Source organism: Blennius ocellaris (assembly GCF_963422515.1).
Source record: "Blennius ocellaris genome assembly, chromosome: 7".
Taxonomy (NCBI): Eukaryota; Metazoa; Chordata; class Actinopteri; order Blenniiformes; family Blenniidae; genus Blennius; species Blennius ocellaris.
In genome coordinates, this window is record NC_137656.1 from 9248750 (window position 1) to 9272202 (window position 23453).

Below are 23453 nucleotides of genomic sequence, written 5' to 3' on the forward strand. Positions count from 1 at the left end.
AGAGAGCGGAGGGAGGGAGAGAGAGCGCGCGCGAGAGAGAGAGAGCGGGGGAGTCGCGGGAGGAGGAAACGGCAACAGCAGCAGCTACTAGCAACGGGGAGCCGCAGTACGGCAGCCCAGTTGGGACAGTTCTCAACACACCTGGAAACCTGGAAACCTCTCAGCACTTCCTGAAGTAGACAAACGTTGGTTTCAGACAGAATAAAAATCTTCATAGTGACAGTTAAATGTTTAGATATTAAAGATGTATTGGCCAAGTGACCATATTTGGCTTTTCTTACTGTTTCTGCCAGTCTAACGTTGGTAAACTGGTAACATTGGCTGAACGTGTGAATTAAAAGTTGGGCTAAACTTTCAAACGTGTTAATTTAGCGGGAATTCTACTTTTTTTTTTTAATATTCATGTGGATTAAACAATAATCTTAATTTTAAACCAACCACTAAATACAAGTAAGGCATTGGTATATTTCCTCCATCCATTCACCCATCCTTTCACCCATCCACCCGTCCATCCATCCATCCATCCGTCCATCCATCCATCCATCCATCCCTCCCTCCAGGAGCACAGGAGCCAATCCCAGCAAACTTTAGGCAAGGGCAGGTTATACCCTGGACAGGAAGCCAGTCAATCACAGGACATTGATACATTTCATCAATATACAAATATACATTTAGGAATTTGAACATGGCCGGTTTTTGACTGATCATTTTCAATTTAAATTTAAAGAAACAAACGCAATGGCTCACCAGCAGTACTCTGAATTATTCCTGTTGTGCCATTAGAGGAACACTCAATGTTTTGTTTTATCCCCTTGAATATAGAAATTGATTGTATGTACTATTGAAACTACTGTATATTGATACACAAAAGGAGTGGTACTTGTAATCTCATTTATAAGTGAGATATAATAACAGTCGGGGGGGGAGGGGGGGGGGGGGGGTGAAGACAGCCAGTAGAATTATTGGTGCCCCCTTTCCATTTTTGATGGAGATGTACCAGCAGCACTGTATCCAGAGCCATCTGCGTCCCTCATCACAACCTGCCTTTCTTGTTTTCTTGGAACACATAGCGAGGATCAGCTGCAAGTCCAGCAGGATGCTGAATAGTGTCTTCCCTGAGGGAAAGTATTGGATTGTGTCGCCTCCCCATAAATATCACACTCTTCAACAATTTGACAGAACCTTAAAATAAAATCTATCTATCTATCTATCTATCTATCTATCTATCTATCTATCTATCTATCTATCTATCTATGTTTTAAATTTCAGTGTTATTTTCATATTGCTATGTTGGTTTTACTTTGAATTTAGTTTTTTCCTTGTCCTTTCAGGCAAACAATATTATGTGATTGAGACCCTTATAGTGTCAGAACAGTTTTTGCTCTTGCAACAGCAAGAAATTTGGAATCTCCTTCTGTTGCTGCCTTTATTGGAAGGCTGCTGGACACGACCAGAGCGGGAACGTTGAGCGAGATAGAGAGGGAGGGAGAAGAGAGACAAGAGAGAGGAGAGATGAGGGGAGGGCAGTGAAGAAGAACAGACAATACGCTTGTTGGGGATATAATGGCAGTGATTCAAACGCTTTCCAACCATTTTGCAGTCAAACAAATCTGACCAGTACTTTCCATATATTGCAAAAAGTTAATTACTGTAATCAGGTATGTAGCAATACATACAGGAGTACATGATTTTGACATTTGAGTAAATTATGACCGAAAACAAGCAGCAGCACAGCTCATTGATGAGGAATGGGAAAGTGTGTGTGTGTGTGTGTGTGTATGTGTGTGTGTGTGTGTGTGTGTGTGTGTGGGGGGGGGGGGGGGGGGTCTGGGGGGGTCTGGAACGTAGTTGAGGAGGCCCGCATACAGTATTTGGAATTCAAGCAATATTGGCCAAATAGACTGTATCAATCAATCAATTAATCTTTGTTCATGTAGCACTTTTTTATACAGTGAAGTAATACAAAGTGCTTGTAGAGTCCACCCTTCTTCTTCTTTTTTATTATTATTATTATTATTATTGTTATTTATTTATTTGTTTGTTTTTATTATTATTTTATTATTTATTTATTTTTGCTGTTGTTGTTGTATTCTGCAACGTGGCCGCTGACGTACTGACGTCATCACACATGACCGGAAGTGTTGCGTCGCGCACAGTCAGCTGACAGAGCTACAGTTTGCTGCTCCTGCTGCGGTCCAAGGTTTGTTCGTTTAATTGACCCTTCCTGGATTTTTACCATCTTAATTCAGACATGATTCATGCCACGAGAAGAAGCCGTCACTGTTCGCGCCGCGCCGCGGTGTCCTTTGAGTGTGATTATATATACTGTTGGCTCACGATCTTTGTTGATGAGCTAGCGGTTAACCTACTCGCCAACACCCTTTAGAGTCTTTAAAACAACGTACAAAAGTAAAGGTGTTTTTGTCTTTATGATATGTCTATTTTTATTGTCTGCTACACGTTTGAGATGTGACAGGCTCGAATCGTCGCTTCAGTCCTGTTTTGTTGTAGCGAGGTGAAGCTAACATTCTAAGTCCCCCTAAAAATGTCGCCTTCGTGTTTCCGTTGAAATTGTTTCAGGAAATCCTGTAGGAAACGTGTGCTTTTAAAGTTAAATGGACTCGTTTTAACCAGATAATCTACATACCACAAACTCGCAAATGCAAATGCATTCAAAAACTCACAAACATCTGTTTGACATTTAAGATCCGCCTCTAGAAAACAGCAGATTGTTTACATTAACTATTGGTGACAAAACAGAAGCCGCCAGGTTTAATTATTAAAAAGTGGGAAGCTCACTGTTCGATCTACTGTAACTAATAACTATGAAGTGATATTATTTTTTTGTCCCAGGCATGAAAACATTGTGTGTTTGCTTCGCAGATGGCCTATCCAAAGTCTTACAACCCGTTTGCAGATGATGACGAAGAGGAAGATTTTAAGCCGAAGAATCAAGGCTTCGATAATGAACCAGATGATAGTAGGATGAGTGATGCTGAGAGGAGGCAGAGGTACCTCCAGCAGGAAGTGATGCGTACAGCTCAGTCTGCTGTGGACAGCAGCCATCGCTCCCTTGGCCTCATCTATGAATCAGAGAAAATGGGTGTGGAAACTGCTGAGGTATGCTGATCTAATTAGGAATAATCTGGCACTCAAGGAGTAGCTATTGTCTCTGACTCCCAATAACTTCTACTAACCGATGTGTGTGCTATTGTTTCTGTAGGAGCTGATGCGGCAGGGTGAGGTGCTGAAGAGGACAGACAAGATGCTGGACAACATGGATCAGGACCTGAAGACCAGCCAGAGGCACATTACCAGTATCAAGAGTGTTTGGGGAGGCCTCGTCAATTACTTTAAGGCAAAGCCAGAAACAAAACCACCACCTGAAGAACCAAAATCCTACCAGGCCAGTGATAGGTGAGTTTCTGTCCTCCAATCTGTAAATCAGTTCTGTTATTGGTTATATTTCAAAAAACATTTTCAACACATCATATTACAGAAGGAAAAACAAAAGTTTAGAAATGCATGAAAGAGGTAAAGGATGAACCCATGTTACACAAGTCTCATGACATATGCAATGCACATATTTGCTTGTTGAGCAACTACATTGTGTCAGCAATAATGAACTGAATGAGTAGCCTTTGCTTCCCTATTAATATAGTTTCTTCACTCTTCCCCTTATATTACAACCAGACGGAAAAACACAAGATAGGATTTATGTGCCTGAATATTATCTATCATCCATTACAACAATATATGCACCTACAAATGCATGTCTTTACATCACATACATGATGATCTCATGTATTTGTGTTGTTGTTTTTTTATTATTATTTCATATCAAATAAAATTGAAACAATTACTCAGAATGGTTGTTGCGCTTCGCATTGACTGATCCTTCCAGACTTGTTGAACAATGTTTATCTTTCTCCCCCAGACTGCAGAGCGCCTTGTCCAGTAGCAGAGAAAATGACGATAAGTATCAAGCAAGCCACCCGAACCTAAGAAAATTGGAAACAGGAGGTACGAGTTCACAGTCAAACCTAAGTCTGGTTTCTTTCTTTTTTGACATGTTCACTCCACAACCTGACTTTTTTTTTTTTTTTTTAACACATCTTCTCTGATGTCGCTGTTCCAGGGTTTGGAGCTACTGTGTCGGTGGATGACCACTCGTCCAGCCAGAATGGATATTCTATGAACAGACACCTCAAGCAGGCTCACCAAACCCTTGACAACAATTTGGGTAAATAATATTTGTTTGTTTTTTTTTTGTTTTTTTTAATGTATTTGTTTTGTTTGCCTGGAGCCCCTGTTCCTGGTAGAGCCGCTATAGGCGGACAGGTCTAGGGTGAAAGACCAGACACACACATCCAATACGGTTAAGGCATCGGATTACGATACTTTCTGGTCGCCTCCCTTTAGAAGTTTACCGGGCACGTCCAACTGGCAGGAGGCCCCGCTGTTGGCCCAGGACTTGTGGAGATATTATATCTGGTCTGGGAGTGGCTTGGAGAAGAAGAGATCTGGAGGAAGTTGCAGGGGATCTCTGCCTGGGCTCATTTAGGCTTTATTATGCCATGGATGGATATTTCTTTTATTAGATTTTAGTCCCCTTTCTATTGGATCAGTGACAGTATTTGATAATTTGCCAATTTTTTCTTATTCCTTCCTAAGTTTTTTTTTTTGTTTGTTTGTTTTTTATGGATTCCAATCAGATAATTCATGATGATATGATTGTATAGTCATCTAAACATTGAGATAAGTGCTGCTCTTATCTTTTCTCCTGAGCTTTGGTGAAGCATCTTTTCTTCAAAGTGTGAGGATCTGATCCATGTTTGTAGATTAGTCTTTCACGGGGCAATTTATTTCATATAATACAACATGTTGCAATGGTGGTGCTTAATGGTGTGGAGAAAATCTTTTGTTTTTGTATTTAATAAATGCTCAGTGCGAAGACATAGACACTTCAGTTATGTTACAATTGTGTGTATAAGAACTATTGTTATTTACTAGCTTGGAAATGTGAAGCACTCAGGCACTTTTGGAGGTCCCAGTTTGATGCCATTGTGACGTAAATAGTCTCTCCTCACTTCAACTAATGTGTCCCTTCCTCTCGGATTGACCCATAGATGAGATGTCTGATGGCTTGAGAAGACTGAGGAACCTTGGGCTTGGTCTCCAGTCGGAGATCGAAGACCAGGACGACTCGATCGATGCTATTCTGAATAAAGCTGACAAGATGGATGTGAAAATCCACAACACAAATCAGCAGATTAAAAACCTGAAATGAAAAGAACATTTGGACCATTTATGGAAACAAACTGGCAAAAGGTCATCCTTTCACTTGCACACACGTTGCCCGGTTGTTGAACAAACGTTTGAGTTTTTTTCTTTTTTGGTTCTCAACTGATTCCTCTGCCTCTGAAAAAAACAACCTTTTTTTTTGTATTTGTATGTTTGGAAGAGATTATTTCATCCCATGTTTATCAGATGCAGCAGGCTGTCACTGTTCTCATTCAGTCTGTTGATTTTATCCTCCACTGCACTTCTTTCTGAATGTCGTCTTTGAATTTTCACTGGTTGGACGGAGTAAAGGTTTTCATTATTGCCAAAACTGGCTACAAGTTTGTTAATCTTATTGATTCATTTTTGACAATTAAAATATAGTTTTTAAGTCACTAAATTACAAAACATTGTTTTTTTGTGCGCACATCATTCAAACATCAGTGCTAACTAACATCGTACCTGCCACTACACCTGTATGTAAACACAAACAAGCACATCTCAAGTCACATTTGCCTTATATATGTCCAGCAGATTTGCTTCTTTGAACCGTGTCATACTTTGGTTTCATTTTGTCTGAAATATGTTAATTCCTCAGTGCTCTATTACTTTGCATACGTCCTATATATATATTCACTGCGGTAAAGCTGTATTGAATTATTGTACAACATGAAGAATGTGAATTAGTGAGCTGTGAAAATAAAAAACGCAGAAGTGAAGGAGTTTCCCCATTATTCTAATCATTATGTCACATCTTCCGTTACGAGTTGAACCACTCTGACAGGTTTTGTTCGAGTTAACCTACAAAGCTTTATTTCCAAGGTACTGTAGTCGGCAGCAAAAGAATTGTTCATGGTTACGTTGCTGTTTTCACGTGTAATCCATGTATTGTGATCAAGCCCAATAAAGTAATTTTTCAGGGGAGCTTCACCTTTCTGAGAACTATTTCACTTTGTGTCGCAAGGAGTCATAACCACCACAAGGTGGCGCCACAGGGCGGAATTTCCAGAAGTCCCCAGTGTCCATGTTAACACAGTTATGTGTCGTCATTGTTTAAGGAATAATTAAACACGAAATTGCAGCTATGCGAGAATCCAAAACAGAGGTCTGTAAACAGTCAGGGGACGAGAAGAAATAAAACAAAACACAAACACAATTCTGTGATTTAAAGTTTCTGTTTTCCTCCCAGACCTTTCTTGGATTTATGTGCTTTGCTCTCTGGGTGCTGAAGACATGCAACATTAATAACTATTTACAGTGGAAAGCACTGGTGTATGAAATGTTACATGAGATTTTTTTGTGTTTCATTTCTCACTTCAGTCTGCAACATGCAAGTCTATTTGAATGATTGTCTGCTGAGGATCAACTTGTAAATACCACCGTCGATGCAGGTTGGGTGAATATTGTTGGCTAAGACAGTTTTAAGTAAAGGTAGCTTTGTCCCGAAGAGGGAAAAGTTTTTTTGCTTGACCTTCCCAGCACTATAATTATTTGTGTCATAATGTTGCACAAGTGTCTGACACTAATACATTTTTCCTTTTAAAATATCATCATCTGAGGATGCATAAGTATTTACTACAGCCAGTGTGTTGCGTACCATCTGTGCTACTGTGTGTCCGTCAGGTCTCCGTGTCAAGGCGACCATTCATTATCATTCCTCAGGGTTGGACCAGCTGCTCCGACACGGTCGACAAGCATTTATTAGGTGGACTTGCTAATTACAGTACAAGTCTCCCAAAACACCTATAGACTGCTTGCAATAGGGTGACCAAACAGGGAGGTGACTGAAGCTGAGAGGCCTCTTTATGTCTCAATTAAAATTCCTTTTTGTGATACTTTGTTTCATTTGTGGGTCAAAAACAAACGAAAAATTGTCATTTTATTGAATCGTCGTATAGACATGGTTCCCGGATTCAAGGTTCCTTGAAGAAAGGCTCTCCCCTCTCCAATCTGATTTATCGAAACATTACAGTAAAGCCAAACAGTGGTGAACTCTCACCAGAATACCAAAATAAGTGCCTTTAAAGTAAAAGCAGTTTCGCAGTTTTCCCAGTCTGCGACTAGAAAGAGTCTTATTGTGGTTTTCTCTGACAGTGCAAATCTAATTTTAACAATCCTGGAGAAGGCGAAATCTCCCACCCCCACTGTGATCTCTGGTGCCCCCCTAATAGGGTCCCAGACTCCAGCAATGGAAACCAGTGATTTTTAGACTGTTGGAACAGAGAATTGATTTCATTCTTTAATCATCTAGGTATATCTTCCTTTGGGTGAAGGAAAGTGAAGCTCGTTGTGTAACATAGAATCTATTGGAACAAATATTGAACGTTTGATATATTTCAGCGCAGTAATCACACCAATATGATGAATTTGAGTCCGACTGAGGTCATACATATTTTCTGCTGAAGATGGGACCTGAGGCCAAAGGTGTCACCACACATCCACCGACACCAGCGCTAAACGGAAGTCACCTCTGGGTCCTTTCCCTTCATACAAGGGGGCCGGGCGGGCTTTGAACAGCTGTCTTGTCAAAAGCAAACAGTGGTCGTGCTGTGACAAAAGCCGCGAGGGCTGGAATGCCCCCCTTTTCAGGGGCTGTAATCCCAGAGCACACTGCTGTCGGAGCCCATCAGGCACCGGGCCAGCGACGGGCCTTCCTGCCCTTTGGAAAGCGGGTTAGCAGCAGAGGCAGGGCAGCAGAAGGGATGGACTGTCAGGCTGACAGCACTCTATTGCCACTGTTGTAGTAAGAGAAAATAAAGAGTTGTGCTGACGAAGGGGAGTTTGGTCGTGAGCTGGGGGAGAGGAAGGAGGGAGGAGAGCAGAGAAACAAGGGGGAGGGAGGCTGAGGAGATTAATGGAGGAGGTGAAGTTCAAGTTGAGAAGAAAACAAGTCGCTTTATGAATCTCTGAGGACTAAAATTATAGGTGTTGGATTTCCGAGAACAAGTAAAACTCTACTTTTTCCAAATAAGTGATTTTTTTTCTCTCCTCAAACATTCAGGGACTATGTACTATATTTGAACAACATTGGATTTTTTTTTTTTTTTTTTTTTTCAATTCAAAGCCAAGTCACATGGCATCTGTAAAGTGTAAAACCTGAAATGCATCCTTAATCTTCTACAGTGCACTCAATGAAATATTTGGAAAATGAATGTTTCCTCAACTTTTTTTCTTTTGTAACGTTTCAAAGTATTTTTAGGTCAGTAAAAAAAACAAAAAAAACAACATATATTATTTTGATATGCAAAACTGTCAGAAAGTATAAAACAGAATAAGATCACAATTTTTACTATTTATAGCTTAAACAGTTCTCTAAATGGGATTCAAAACAACACTCGAGCTTACACTGATTACACTGTAGACACAGATGACTACCACTTTTCTACATTGTAATGATTTTTCCTCAAATGTCTGTAAATTTAAAAATGGATTTACTGTCACTGAACTAGTTTTTGTGTTCAATTTAATATGAGAGGTGTTTACCAAAAGTTCTTTGAACTTTCAGCAATTTTGCCAAGTTTAGAAATCCTACAAAGGTAGAACATATCCCACTATTTAACACAACCATAAATTATGTGACTATCATCAATCTACTATTGTCAGGAAGCACATGGTTAAAATGTGCAAATTACCTAATACCTCCCCCTTGCCAAGAAAGGGTTAGATCACCCTTCCTCTTTTTAGCTCTCTGGTTACACAACATGTCAGTAAAAAGCAAGACAGTGTGCTAAAAACCTGACCAATACCCCCCAAAATATAGAAAATATGACTGCAAGCAATTTAGAACATTTGAGGAGCAGAAGACGCCTCTAATTTGTATCTTTAATATGTGTGCAACATGTGATTAGAATGTGGTTAAAAAAAAAAAAAAAGTGGCAGCAATGACAAGGAGCGCTGCCTTCATAAACATTTGGAATTATAACCAGAGCCAAGGTTCAAATACCTCCTCCTACCTTGTGTTCCGGTGACCTGTCCACAGCAGGAGGAGGCCAGCAGGCTTCAAGACGGCGTATTTGTGTCTCTCTGTCTAGAAAACCTAAACAAATCCCAGCAGAAGACATACGTTGCACGTGATGTGAGCTGCCCAGCGTGTTCGTTGCCTGTTTACACGTAGTTTCAACTGGTTATGTCATGGGAACAATCCACAAAATTGCAGGAGAATGTAACTCAAAAACATGATTATACACATTAGTGACATTGTCATTCCATTGACACCTCAGGCAAAAATGCCAAGAATGCAGCATAAACATGCTCAAGGTTACACATTTGAAATGATAAAATACTGCTTGTGAATGCTGGTCGCACCGTGGGATGTCCTTTTCATTGTGGTAGTTATTGCAGGAGTGAAACATTTAACATGAATGACAAAATAAAATACCATCTTCATGTGAAATTTAAAAAGTTAAGATAAAAAAGTTAAAAATCTGACAAGCTGATGGTATAGTTGTTTATTTTATCTAATGGACAAGATACAGAGTATATGTTGTGTTCTACTAATATAATCGTCACCAGTTTTCATAATAAATAAACACACAAACACAGACATGGGAGAGAATAAGTTGCCACTCCTCACTGTGACTGCACATGTCCTCTTCTTAAACCGGCGGGGAAAAATAAGAAAACATGTGAAATGTGCCATTTAACCAAGTTAGAAAGGTACTGCGGTGGTTAATTTGCAATCTTACTTCAAGAAAACATTTAGTCAGTTGAGGCAACAAGAACAGAGAAAGAAAGGAAGTGGAGCTGTGGGGAGTTTCTGTTAATTAATAAGATAGGAGTAACTTGGCTGCGTGTGATATTTATATTGGATGATGGTCTGCTGATAAAACTCCCCTCTGAGCAGAGCCGACAGGGAGGGTCTTGAAGCTTTCTTCTTTCAAACGTAGACACAGAGGACAGAGAGAACCAAGCTGAAAATCTACTATATGGCCCCGTTTCCTCTTGAGCAACTTAACATCCAGTGATTCCAGCAATGTGTCACTTTATACAATGAAACAACATCAGAAGAGGCTAACGTGAATGGGGGAATCATGGTGAGAAACACAAACACACAAATCTAACGACCTGAGAATTATTTCCTGAAATTGACTTACTCTGGCTGAAAAGAAATATCGTTTGGGGTTGGAAAAAAAAAGTGTGTGACACGGATATATTGGCTAAAGTTTTTTGGCAGTGGATGCAACTTGGATTAACCAACTCTGAGCATTTCCAACCATTCGGTCCTTTTGGATTGGAGCTCAACCTGGGTGTATAGAAACTTGTGTTTAATGTTGAAATGGTTTGATACAAAGAAATGTCGCAATAAAGACACATATACATTACACATAGACAATCATAAGTAGAAAATGTATAAAGCAAAAATAATATATTTATATATTTATATATTATGCATTAGCAAATGCACTTGCATTGATGGAGGTAGATAGAAAAGATTCAGAGGTAAAAAGGCGTACAGATGTTGCTGTGCTTTGGAGGAGAAAGTTACGTGGCTGTAAAATCTGAAGTGAAATGCGAGGGTTTCTGCGTGCTCAGTAAGAGTATACAGTGCAGTGTATGAGGTGAGAGGGGAAAGTGGCCGGATGCTGCTGATCTCCTTGAGTTACCCATCCTGTAATCTGGACCGGAGGGTCTGGCTGGCAGGTCTCTCCACATTTAGCAGGAGAATGTGAGGGAAGTCTTGTTTCTGCGTACGGCTGTCTGGGCCGGGGGCCGCGGTTAAACGAAGAGCACAGAGTAGGGAGGACACCGGCAGCGCTCGGAAGACGACTCCCGTATCCAGGAGCCGTGACAGCCCAGGACTGAGGCTGCTACCCAGAACGTTCTGGAAAAGATTAGCAATTACATGCAGGGTTGCAACAATTATATTACAACAAAAGTCGTCATTTGAATTCAAGATTATTCTTCAAAATATTATGATAAATGGATGGACTGAATAAAACTACTTCATGTTTCTGCTGCTGTTGTCTTTCATTATACTATGCCTAATCTTTATTTATCTATTTCATTGTAAAGTTTTCTCATAACTATATATACTCTGTTCCTTCCTCTTTTTTAATCTTTTAGTTTTATAGTTTAGTTTATCCATTATATTTTAGTTAATTATAGGTTGGGGATCCAGCAAAGCTTCTCATTGTACAGTGCAAATGTCAATTTATCTGTGTATATATGACAAATAAATATCCTGAATCTTGAATGTCAAACTGAGATTCATCCTCTCATAAAGCTGATAATTCTGGTGCACATTTACAAGTTGATTTGCATTATTGTCATATATTGAGCTCATAATTTTGACACGCTCTACCTTTAAATCTCCCTCACAAATGTGTAAATTGTTTGTTCGCTGTCCTTTTCTGAATCTTTCCTTCAATTACCCATTGCATGCATGTTTACTCATCATGCATTTTATTCACCTGGTGCTCTCGAGTCCATCGCCTCCGCAGCGATCTGTCTTTGACATGGCGGCACTCTGACACTCTGCACAGACCAGCCTCTCTCTCACCAGCTGAGCACTCCACAGCTTGAGTTTACATGCTGCACTCGCCTGCTTCACCCGCAGGTACACGCAGTAACTGCAAGCATGGCATAAAGAAGGAAAGAGAAAGAGAGACTATCACAAATGTTTCACTTGACTCAATTTCTGTCACAATTAGCTGTTAAATCGAGTAAAAATGCAGAAGTCCAAATGTGACATCGCACAATTATGTGCTAAATAAATATAGACGTAAACACTTAAGCTCCTAAAGTTTGTTCTTTGGCATGGTCGATCATTTACTCGCGTAAGCCAGTGCATCTTAAAATAAACAAGAGAGTGGAAAATGTCCAAAGACAGATGGAGAGGCTCAGTCCAGATGCAGGCAGTCCTATACAAAGGCCTCTCCCCTCTTCTCTCTCGCCTAAAATGATACAACTCAGCTTGGTTGAAAGCCAAGTCACAATCCAAACCAGCAAGAACTATAACAAGGCAAAAATACAAACTTGCCAATAAGAGATTTGCTCCGTTTGAAGGTGATCCAGAAAAACCGGTCACCTGCACTATCCTAATATCAACACAGCTCAGTCTGCACAATGGCAACAACAATAAAGTCCTGTTTTATGATCACTGTGTTCTCTGGCAGCCACTTTGAACTTCGCTGCACTATTTATTTGGTCTCCGATTCAGTCAGCTGTGGCAAAGCACAATCCCCACTGGGCTGGTTTGTCAGAGAAAACACGAAGCTTCAGTTTCTTTTTTTCGGTTTGGATTTGGCTTTTCAAAGGTATCAAAGACGTACGGCAACATTACATAGGTCTGGTTTGTCTTGCCTTTTTTTATGTAATGAAATCATGAATGAACAATACCGTCAAAGTGTGACTGTGTGGAATTTTCATGGACATTCTCCTTTAGGCTTATTTCAGTACTACAATGAGGCTTATGGTACTGTGCATGCACACATGCTCTTGTTTAAGGGGGATTTGATTCATTCCCTCGCCTAATTATGCTGGGAGTTTTCCAGTCTGCAAAACCTAGCCTCAAATGCTTTAAATCCTCATTCATTCCACTGAAAATGCTGTCTTATTAATTCCTTAAATATATAACCATTGGCTTATGTCAAGCCTCTGAAAATGAACTGCATGAGTCAAAAGTACAATTTCCACTTTCTACCTTAACATGGAGAATTATTCATTCAGATTATTACGATGACAAACTCATGGTGCACACAAACTTTTTTTTACTGTAAGCCCTTGATCCACAGGTCAGTAACCATGACTCCATAATCAATACACCAGATGTTCGTCTGAAATCACCCTCTCTCAAGCCTCTTCACATTTATGAGTCATGGGCCTCAGGTCCCCTGGTGATTTGTGTTTCAGTCAAAACAAAAAGATCCCATGTCCATTTTAATCAGTGTAAAAAATAGAGTGTGGACTGTCTGGAAACCAGCCACAAGCTTCTTCCTTCATCTCAAATTTTTCCAGCTCTGAAAAAAAATCCGCAATCAGCTGAGGTTAACAGATGACATCTCAGCAGTGGGGAGGTTAACATCTTACACCGAGTATGGGCGCCTTATCAGTAAAGGTCAGCCCACGATTCGCATATTCAAAGGACAAGTTCAGGTTGCACAGGCCAAGTCATTTCAAGGCTTTGTGTGCTGCGCTCAACCTTGGCCATGATCTGCACTATAATCCGTTGGAGGGTGAGGTAAAATTTGACCTTTAAACTCAATAAAATTGAACTGAGCTAGAAGTAAAATCCAGTTGGACTGGAGCTTGGAGAGAGCAAAAGAGGTATTTGCCAGAATGAGCTGTATTGAATGTTCTCATGTGTTTTGTGTGAGAATAAGAATAATAAATTCCAGTATGAAGTATATTCAATAAAGCTTCCAATATATTGCATGCAATATATGCTTTATTTGAGATGATGCCATGGACTCTCAGAGAGAGACCACTCAGGTTCAAACTCTCTTAGTGCAGGCATCGGTCCTTTAACTGTCTCCAACAATGAGGCTTTTCAGGTTATTTTGATGACTCTGAATTGCTCTTAAGGGCTGCAGAGGATTGTCTGTTTTTGCCCTGTGATGGACTGGTGACCTGTCTGTGGTGTATCCTCCCTCTTGACCTCAAGTTCTGAATGTGAGTGTGTAATTTTCCTCTGCCTCCTTGTGTTTGGTTGTAACGTTGCCCAGGGTGTAAACTGCCTTCACTCGTTGTTCGTGAATGGCTCCACTTGCCTGAGAGCAAGGTAAAGTATGCTATGGAAGGTGGAGAAATTTGATGGATGGCACTTCTAAAAAATAAAACTGCAATCTAAGGTATCTGCAGTGACAAACACAAACACGCAATCATTCAGTCACGTACACGGTTCAGCTGCAATTACACCCCTCTGCCCTGGCGGCACTGACGGCCGTCACTGCAGATGAAAACAAAGCTGGTGGCTTGCAGTCTGGCATTGTAGCTTTTACCTGGCCTTCTCCTCCTTCATCAGCATGTGTGGTCGCCTCCAGGGGTCCTTGAAGTTCCTCTTGAAAGAATCGGGCAGGATCTTTGCCACCTCTGATGTCAGGATGCGGACAGACATACCAATACAAACCAAAGCAAATAGATAAGCCAAAGCCCCTTCCCTTGTGAAGATCATATTTAAATATACATATCTGCATTTCATCTGTTGCAGCTCATCCTGTGGGCCAAGCTACCACAGTAAATCAAATGAATCAAAGTTCGGTTTTCATGGGAACTCTTTTCCTTGGAAAAGCGTTTCTTATTTTACTATCAATATTAGCAGAGAAGTGACTCAACAGTAAGAAACATAACAGAGGTGTTGAAACAGTGCAGCTGGAGATAATGCGTCACAACAGATGTGTGCAAACGTGCTATTCAAAGTAAGGCAGTAAACCAGAGGTATGCCAGAGAATGCAGAAACTCCAAGTTAATATGTAACAGAGTTCCGAGGAGAGCATGCATGTATCAATCCACACGTGCAGAGGCACGCAGAACAAAGTAAGGTTCTCACCTTTCGCTGTACTGCAAATAGCATTGTTGCCAAAGCAACCTCGACGCTGTTTGAGATCAGGACAGGGCGTGCCTCCGTTTCTCGGGGGAACAGATACTTGGCGACTCCTCTCTGTACTGCCAACCCCACATGGAGACGTGCACGATGACCAGGGACCCCAAGAGCCCACCACACAGTCAATGGCTGCTAGGGAGGCAAGAAAATCCAGAGATCAGCAGGTTTTCATAAAACGGACCAGCAAGCAATCAAACACAAATGACAACGAGCCCATACAGACAGTATATAGTCCAGTGAAAAAGTTGTCTTGTCATGTCATGTCATGTCAGAAGATGTAGACCTGGAATGACGTGACACTGGGTGGTGAGTGACAGGTGGAGCCCATCCTGTTGAAATCTATGACATTTGTTATCTACTGTTCCTTTTACTACTGATGTTTTCATACAGAGTTCTTATGAGCTCTCAAAGGGCTTTGAGAGAAAAGACTTTTTAGCGAAACTCATTTGCCAGTAGTGGATTATAAATCAAAGTCCCATTAAAAGTTGGTCCCACCTAATTCATCTCAACACTTGGCTGTCATATACAAAAATCCCTCCCCAATCAGAAATATTTTGTCACTACTGATGTTCACAATCAGAATTTTTTTTTTTTTTTTAAAGTTGGTTAAATTTGGTCGTGGGCAAATGGCTACAAACTTCTTGTTCTTGTTGTTTTAAGGTCTATACTAGAGAAGGTGAAGCAAACATCATGAACATAAGCTGTGTCGCAAGTAAAATACCAGACCAGGTCTCTGGTGGTATGCTGGAGTAACAACCACTCTAATTAGGATAATGAATTACTCTTAAACCCAGAGGAAGTTGTAAACTTTCCCCTAATCTTTGCAGTCATGCTGGAGTGCAAAGCTTCAAGTATGAGCTGCAGAACACACCCTGATATAGACTTGCATAATGCTGCATGGAGCATTTACTCAGGTGGGCAGGTGGAAACAAGTGGCTGGGTCATTACCATCTACTTATGTCAGATCAAACTAAACCCCAGACTCAGGAAATCCAAAACCTGGGTTGTATGTGTGGGGGGCCTTTTAAATAAGAGGCTAATTCGGCATCCTGTTCTCTCTGGTTTCCATCCACATCACACTCAAACACAGACACAGGCACACACACACACACACACACACACACACACACACACACACACACACACACACACACACACACACACACACACAGAACACCACATAAACACAGCAGTAGCCGTAATCAGGCTTCCCCCCTCAGTGCTGATTTAGCCAATTACATCAGCGTAAGAGGAAGCTGTATTATTTAGATGGCTGCTCAGATCAAAGTCAGGAGACTCCAGTAGTAATCAGGCCTTGTCCAACACCGAGATCTAATAGTGATAGATATTTAACAGGGTTTGTAAGAGAGGAAGTGTACACTTCATAAACATGATAAACAAAAAGCAGCAAGGCTCTATAATTAATGAAAACTTGCACATTAGTACCACAGGAAAAATCCCTTAATGTGATGTTTGTGGTGAGTTACTTTTTGATTTTTCTGTTTTTGCAGACAACAAAAGAAGAATACAGTAATGGCAGAAGTACACAGCCTGGAACTCAAATTGACAGTTCTTGGTAAAATCACAGGAGAAACACAGATAAGTATACCACAACTGTTTCAAAATCCCCCTCTATCATTTCTACTTCACTCTATCTTTATCATGCACACTTATCTCATTGTACCGACTGTGTGCGTGCGTGTTTGCGTGTTTGTGTGCGTGCGTGCGTGCGTATGTGCGTGCCTGGCGAGTGTGTGAACAGGAGAAAGAGGGAGAGAAGGCTTTCAAGGTGCCGCCTGTTTGATTCATTCCCATGGACCAGTTGGGGTTTCAGGGGGGGTCCTGGCAGCGTCAGTGACACAGCCGATCCACAAAGCCACTGTGGAATCTCTGCATTCCTGCACATTAGTGCTGCCCACCTGACACTCGCCTTTCCCAGATCACCACACACACACACACACACACACACACAGAATACAGTTTCAGTTGGATAAATCCTTCAAGTTGAGCTTGTTCCCCGCTCAGCCATCACCCTAAAACACACAGACGGACACATTTGGCTTGGTAAACGTGTCTCGAGACATGACCTTTTTTGAAAGATTACTTGAGGCACGTGATGGAATCAGACACTACCACCCTCCAGACTTCCTACCGCTGCTTCCTCCACCTCCCCTTATCCTACAGTAGTCCTGTCTGCTTGCCCTTCCTTCCCTCCTAAACATCCTCTGACGTTCGCTGGGAAGTTTTTAAGCTGCTGTTTTCCCTTCTCGGTGAGAAAAACACAAGTGAGTAGGTTAGCTGGGGGGGGTCTTTGCTCGAGCGGGTGCACAGTGAAGCCTGTAAGGTCGGCCAGTTCCCGCGTCAAGAGGAAAGGATCAACCTTTTCATGGACACTGATTCTGTCTCTGTCTCTGTCTCTCTCTCACTCTCTCTCTCTCTCTCACTCACACACACACACATACAGAACTGACACCGTGTCTGGCAGTCTCAGCCTGTTGACCCTAAGCCACCAGAGGTCAAAAAGCAATTACCAACTTTGGTGGCCCCCCCCGCTGTGCCTCTGGTACCACCAGTGCAGCAGTCCCACCACCCACATGATAACCTCTCTGACAGTCTGACACCGCCTCACCCGCACATTTGCATTGTGGGCGAGAAAGTCCCCCACCGGAAAGCATGCCACCACCTCTGACCTTTGACCCCAATACAGGAAACAAATGGTGCTCGATGTCAGCATGTTCAGCGTCTGTGTTTTTGATACACAGATCTTTCTACAGACATATCTAATTATGAGAATTTTAACGTGCATATTTATTTTTAATGAAGACTTTCTAAAGTTACAGAAAGTTATTTTTAAATAAGTCGATGATCCTGTTAAATTGACAAACCCTTTGTTTCCAACTGTTAGGTAATGTTACAAAAATAGATGTATTTTTATTGAATGGATTGTTGAATCCATGCTTATTTGGCCCATTTTTGACTGAAAGGGGCTGAATTGGGGGAAAAAAAAAAAAAAGTTAGATTAATAGACATGATATTTCAGAGCCCAAATATGTATACTTTGTGGTTACTGGTGAACACATATTCACACTGCACACATACAAATACCTCCAGATGTGCAGAAGATGTTCCACACTGACAGAAATGCAGCTACAGTTTACACAATGTAGTTGAGAGTATTCTGTGGTTGCAACATTTGTACCAGGAATCATTTTAATGGTAGCCAGCAGAGCTTCAGACCCTGAATGTGAATCCATTATCACTTGTATCCCCCAACTTTGCAACCAGTCTCCATTCACTCTTGTTACAGTGAGATAATAGCACACCGTCTTGCTTTTCAGGATGGCATCCCTTCACTTTGCCTGTCACCCTCACTGATTTGTGATCCCGTTTTAGGGTTTCACAACAAAAGAGTTATCAGACCCGCTCACCCAATTTGCTTTATCTTCCTCTCTCATTATCACTTTGTCTTCTGCTCTCACTTGTTCTCTTACCAGCACATCTGTCTCTTTTTTTGAATCCCTTTTAACTCCATCCATCCCCCCATCTCTTTTCTGATGGGACCCAGATGTCCAGCTGCTCAATAAGACCACTGCACCTCCACAAAACCTCCACAGTCATCCTATCCTCCCTTTCCCAGGCGGTGAGCTGGGCTCAGGTCCCATCAGACAAGCCTTATAATGTTGTGCAACACAAGGGAGAGCCATAAGCCTAGTTAAAAGAGGGTGAAGGACACAGGTCTGAGCCCTGATAACAGGTAGGCACCTTAATTGTTCCTGTTGGGACTTTGAAAAGGGCCCCACACAAACCAATGAACTAAAGGGTTTATTATAAACACAACTAAGGCTGATTGTGTGTTGAGGTTACATGGCCTTGCAGAAGTTGTTACATCATTTTATTTATTTATTTATTTATTTATTTATTTATTTATTTATTTATTTATTTATTTATTTATTTATTTATTTATTTATTTATTTATTTATTTATTTATTTATTTATTTATTTATTTATTTATTTATTTATTTATTTATTTATTTTTATTTATTTTATTTATTTATTTATTTATTTATTTAAAACTGTGGTCCTGTTGAGGTGCCGTAAGGCCAACTGTGCCCAAATATTAAGAGGTCTTCTACATTTATAAACAATTGATTTATCTACATTCGATTCATACTGATAACTTAGACTGGTGAGCAGTCAGGCCCTTTCTATGTTTGGCCTTCGGTGGAAAAGAAAAGTTCAGTCACTCCTCTTCTATATATTTCACTCTACTTCACAATAAAACCCTTTTTTGTGTGAAAGTTCATGAAGAACTCAGGCGTGGGACATCAATTTGACAACGATCAGCGTTGGTGTGTTCAGGATGTGAGTGCCAGGAGGAACTGGGCTTTAACATGTTTGTAACAAGAATTTCAACAGCTGGCTCATCTCAGCCTTGTGAGTTCAAAACATTTTCTGCTCATATAAGTTAAGGGAAGAAGGAAAGGAGGGAGTGAACATAGGTGGAATGAGGCAACATATAGTGCCCCAGAGGAGAGGGAGGTTAAGCAGAGCTGCCTGCACCACAGATTAATAATGAACATAGATTTGACACATCTGAGTCACAGTCAACATCTTCCTGTTGGAGTGAGAAGCACCAGGCACCAAGGAGGGAGAGGAGAGCAGCTGCCCCCTTCAGCCTCCTGTCGATCATCATGGTCTCCAGGGTGTATGAAGAGGAATGAGCAGCAATCTTAATGAGGAAATAGTCGTGAACATGAGCTTTATAAAAATAACTTGAAGCAGAATTTCATCCATTCTTCCTCTCCACCGCTTTATCAAGTTCAGAGTCATGGCGTTTAACATATTGAGACAGTTAATCTCTCACACTTACGGACTGTTTAAGGTCACCATCTAAACTCTGATGCACATTTGTAGGCTATGGGAAGAAGCCAGAGAGAATTGCATTGCAACAGGAAGAACGTGCAGCCTGGCTTGCACTCAAACTCATTGACCTCATTAAGATAAATAACGTTCTAAACACTGAATATATTGAAGAATTGGGTAAAAGTCGGTGCAAATTCATGGCAGGTCATCACTCAATCAATGAAGCTCACTATAACGTTTTGGGATTGCTTGCGGAAGCTGTTCTAGCTGGAGAAAATCCGAAAGATTTATATCACCTCTCATACTGCAAGGTGGCAGTATTAAACGCCGCTCATCCTTAACACACCTTGGAAACAGAAACGGATCGAGTTATTTGACTGCCTGTCCTTCAGGCAAGTCTTTTGTACCACTGACATTTGTCACATGTATTCACTAAAGCCCTTTGAATACAATAAACTCTGTCAATGCCCGTTGCTCTTTTATACCTGTACAAGCTGTTTCCACACATCACACATTTCTACTTAACACTTAACTCGACATCCGTGGAGAAGCTGGTGTGTCGCTCTCTGAAGAGCTACAAGTGTTCGTGTCCAAGTGGTGCAGCAAGTGTGCCAGTGTATCTGCCTGTCCTCTAATGTCACCCACTCTAAGCTCTTTGCTCAGTTGACAAGAGTTAATTACAGACCGTGACAGACAGTCGTCAGACAAAGTCCTTGATGCGTTACAGAGCCACGGGATCAGATAAAGTCTGGAGTTGGATGTGGGTGTGAAAATATCAGGGTGCTTTGAAGGGACAAAGCCACACGATGCATGGAAGTGTTTACGCTGTACAGACGCTCAGGTTGCACAGACAGGAAGTTGGGATGTTTTTCTTAACATCACCCAGAACTGAGTGATCCTCCAGGGTTCAAAGGTCACTGTTGAACTGACATAATTTAGATTTATCTCTGTCAGGCATGTAGAATAATAAAATTTAAAAACAACTACCCTCAAAAGGTATTTCTTTACACCCGATGACTGCTTCATATCCCATGAGAAGTGAGCAGAGGTATCCTGATTTATAGTTGTTCTGTACAGGAAGATCGTCTGGAGATTGCTATCCAACCTTCCACACCTGCACCCCACCACTGTGTGGCTGTTGTGTTTCGCATCAGGGGTGAGCTGTCAGAGTAACGCGCTGCGTTAAATACCACTGTGTGACACGTGAGTGAACGTGGTGCACGGGGCAGCTGTGACCTCTGAGGGACCAGAGGCTGTTAAACGGGCCTGTGATGACTCAACATTAACCTGAGGGGCTCCCCCTGTGCTCGATCTGGTAACTTTCCATTTTTAAGACATCCAGGGTGGATGAAGTTTGGCTTGGAGTCCTCTCTGCAGGCTGTTGCATAGTCAACACTGTTTCTACCTGTCTCTCGCTCTCACATGTTGGTTAATTCCAAATCAGGTGAGATTTTCAATGTAAATGGTTTTTGAAAGTAACTTTTGCTGTATTTGTCAGAGTGGGTGTGTCCACCAGGGTTTGGCTTCACTCTACTGTTTTGGTGAATCTGAGATCAGAGAGGGAGTCCACAGCCTTTCAAAGGGAAGAAGGGATTCCACCGTCCCCCCAAAAAACAAACTTTAGGGATAATTGTCGATGAAGGTTATTAAATTTTTTTTAGAAATTATCAAAATATTTTTACATTTTATTCAGATCTTTCCCCAGCATTTTAAATGATATTCCCATTATTTTTGAGTCAGAAAGAAAGATGTCAGTCCCATTACATCAACATATCTCCACATCTCATATCTACCTTCATTATAACAGAAATAACAGCAGATTATATTTACTGCAATAAAATATTGCATGTAAAATGTTGGAAGACGTTAGGCCAAAAATACTACTAAAGTTGCACAGCATGCAAAGTTGACTCAAACACCATTTTACTGAACACTCAGAACACTCTAATCACAAATTGTGATTAGAGGCTCTTATTCCATCTCGAAAAACAAAACAAAACAGTGACGACCAATAAAATGAATCACATCCTCCACGGTCTGTAAGCACATTTCACTTGATGACTCGGGTCTGTGGCAGCCTGTTTACATCTCAACACAGCTCTCTCAAACAAAGGCTCACTATGTATACACTTAACGGGCCTAAAGAGAGGGATCTCTGCAACATTTTAAAAGCTCTTTGACTGGGAGGATTGACCCTACAGGTGCTTGTTAGTGAGCACTTAAGCCAATGGTCACACACACTGAGCCTATCTATGCACAGATAATCACTCCTTGTGAACTTCAGTTGTTTCAACACACTGTAAGAGTTGCCTCAGTTACAGGTCAGAGTGTTTCCTGTCTGCCACATCTCTCTGGCACAGCTGTACTGTAATCCTGACCATCTTTGGCAGTCTGTTCCCATGTTGTACATCCCCCCCATTTGTCCTTATATAGACTGAGGCTGATGGGGGAAGAGAGGTTACTTAGGTTTTAATTTAGAAGACAATCAAGTCTTTTTTTTTTTCATGAATCAAACTGGATTCACCTCTCTCAAATTGTTGTTTTGTTACTCACACCTTTGTCCAGCCACCGGAGGTAAGGTTGTGCAATTTGAAGCTGTAATGTGAAGGGCAAGGGTCAACACCCCAAACAGAAAAAAACATTACACATTACAACTTGCTTTTGAAGAACACACCACTCAAAACAAACAGCCATAATGGGACACCGGAGACAGCTATGTGTAGTATGTCTCACTGTCTCCATGTCACCTCGATGCCAGGCATCCCTGCCCCAAACATCAATGGACAATGGTCAAGTCCCATAACAAATAAAAGTGTACCAACATCGCATTTAACCAACTTTGAATATTTTGAGCCCCTAAAAATGTCTTGCGTATTTCAGTAATACTGTCATCAACACATTTCAGTGGTCTCAAGGTCTAAACATGCTGCTCACCAGATATTTGGCACACGCGCTGGTAGTCCTCGCAGCAGTCCCTGGTTTTCTGACAGTAGGTATCGCAGTAGCACATCGTTTTTCTCTTAGTGTATTCAAAACACTCGTTATTCCGGCCGGTGCAGCAATTCGGGCTCTCTCTCTCCCTGCAGCCGGCTTCAGCCTGCTGGATGAACTCCCCGCAGAAGAACGCCAAATAGCCACAGACGACAAAACCGAGACGCGCCGAGCTCCGTGCATGCGCTCCCATGATGGATATCTTTCTGAGAGCACTTGCTCCGCACTCCCTGCCTCTGCGTTTTCTTCAGATGGCGAAATAATCTGGACGGAAATAAGGCCGTAGTTGTATTTCTATTTAAAATCTAAGTGTAACATGGTCTTGTTCAAAAGAAAGCTATGGAACTTCTGTCTGCTACACCTGATACACGAACAACTGACGCGTAAAAGTGGAGTCTTGTCCGCACAAGTTCTCCCCTATTTGTCTGTCGGACACCGCCCCTCAGAGAGACTGCTGGTTATTGGGAAAGACGCGCAGTACCCGCCTCTGTCGCTTGCTTATTTGTGAAGGTTGCGATCCCCCCCAAAAACCCAATCAGTGGATTAAATGATGTTTCGCTGAAAGGACACAAATGATCTTCTTGGAAAGATTAACCAGAAGTGCGCATTTAGAGGATCCTGCTGCATTGTGTCAGAACTGATGTCAACACTTTTATATGTGTCCAAAACAGCTATGTTCAACTGAAAATAAGTTATCACGCCAAGGGTTTCCATTACATGTAAATGTAAATTGCATATGAAACGCACGTGAACGTCTGTTAGGGTTCAGATTACA

The 23453-nt window shown here is 41.4% G+C and overlaps 2 protein-coding genes across 2 annotated transcripts; one reads left to right on the plus strand and one right to left on the minus strand.

The window, feature by feature from the left end:
• Nucleotides 1-2132: 2132 nt before the first annotated feature.
• On the plus strand, nucleotides 2133-6176 carry snap29 (synaptosome associated protein 29). Its single transcript, XM_080499888.1, has 6 exons — nucleotides 2133-2200; nucleotides 2884-3120; nucleotides 3224-3417; nucleotides 3938-4023; nucleotides 4139-4243; nucleotides 5130-6176. The coding sequence occupies exons 2-6, from the start codon at nucleotides 2884-2886 to the stop codon at nucleotides 5288-5290; spliced, it is 783 nt and encodes a 260-aa protein (XP_080356014.1). The 5' UTR covers nucleotides 2133-2200; the 3' UTR covers nucleotides 5291-6176.
• Nucleotides 6177-9771: 3595 nt separating this feature from the next.
• On the minus strand, nucleotides 9772-23005 carry LOC308132658 (somatomedin-B and thrombospondin type-1 domain-containing protein). Its single transcript, XM_080499827.1, has 5 exons — nucleotides 22622-23005; nucleotides 14771-14956; nucleotides 14223-14313; nucleotides 11694-11852; nucleotides 9772-11104 (listed from the first exon to the last, which is right to left on the minus strand). The coding sequence occupies exons 1-5, from the start codon at nucleotides 22869-22871 to the stop codon at nucleotides 10999-11001; spliced, it is 792 nt and encodes a 263-aa protein (XP_080355953.1). The 5' UTR covers nucleotides 22872-23005; the 3' UTR covers nucleotides 9772-10998.
• Between the last annotated feature and the right edge of the window lie 448 nt (nucleotides 23006-23453).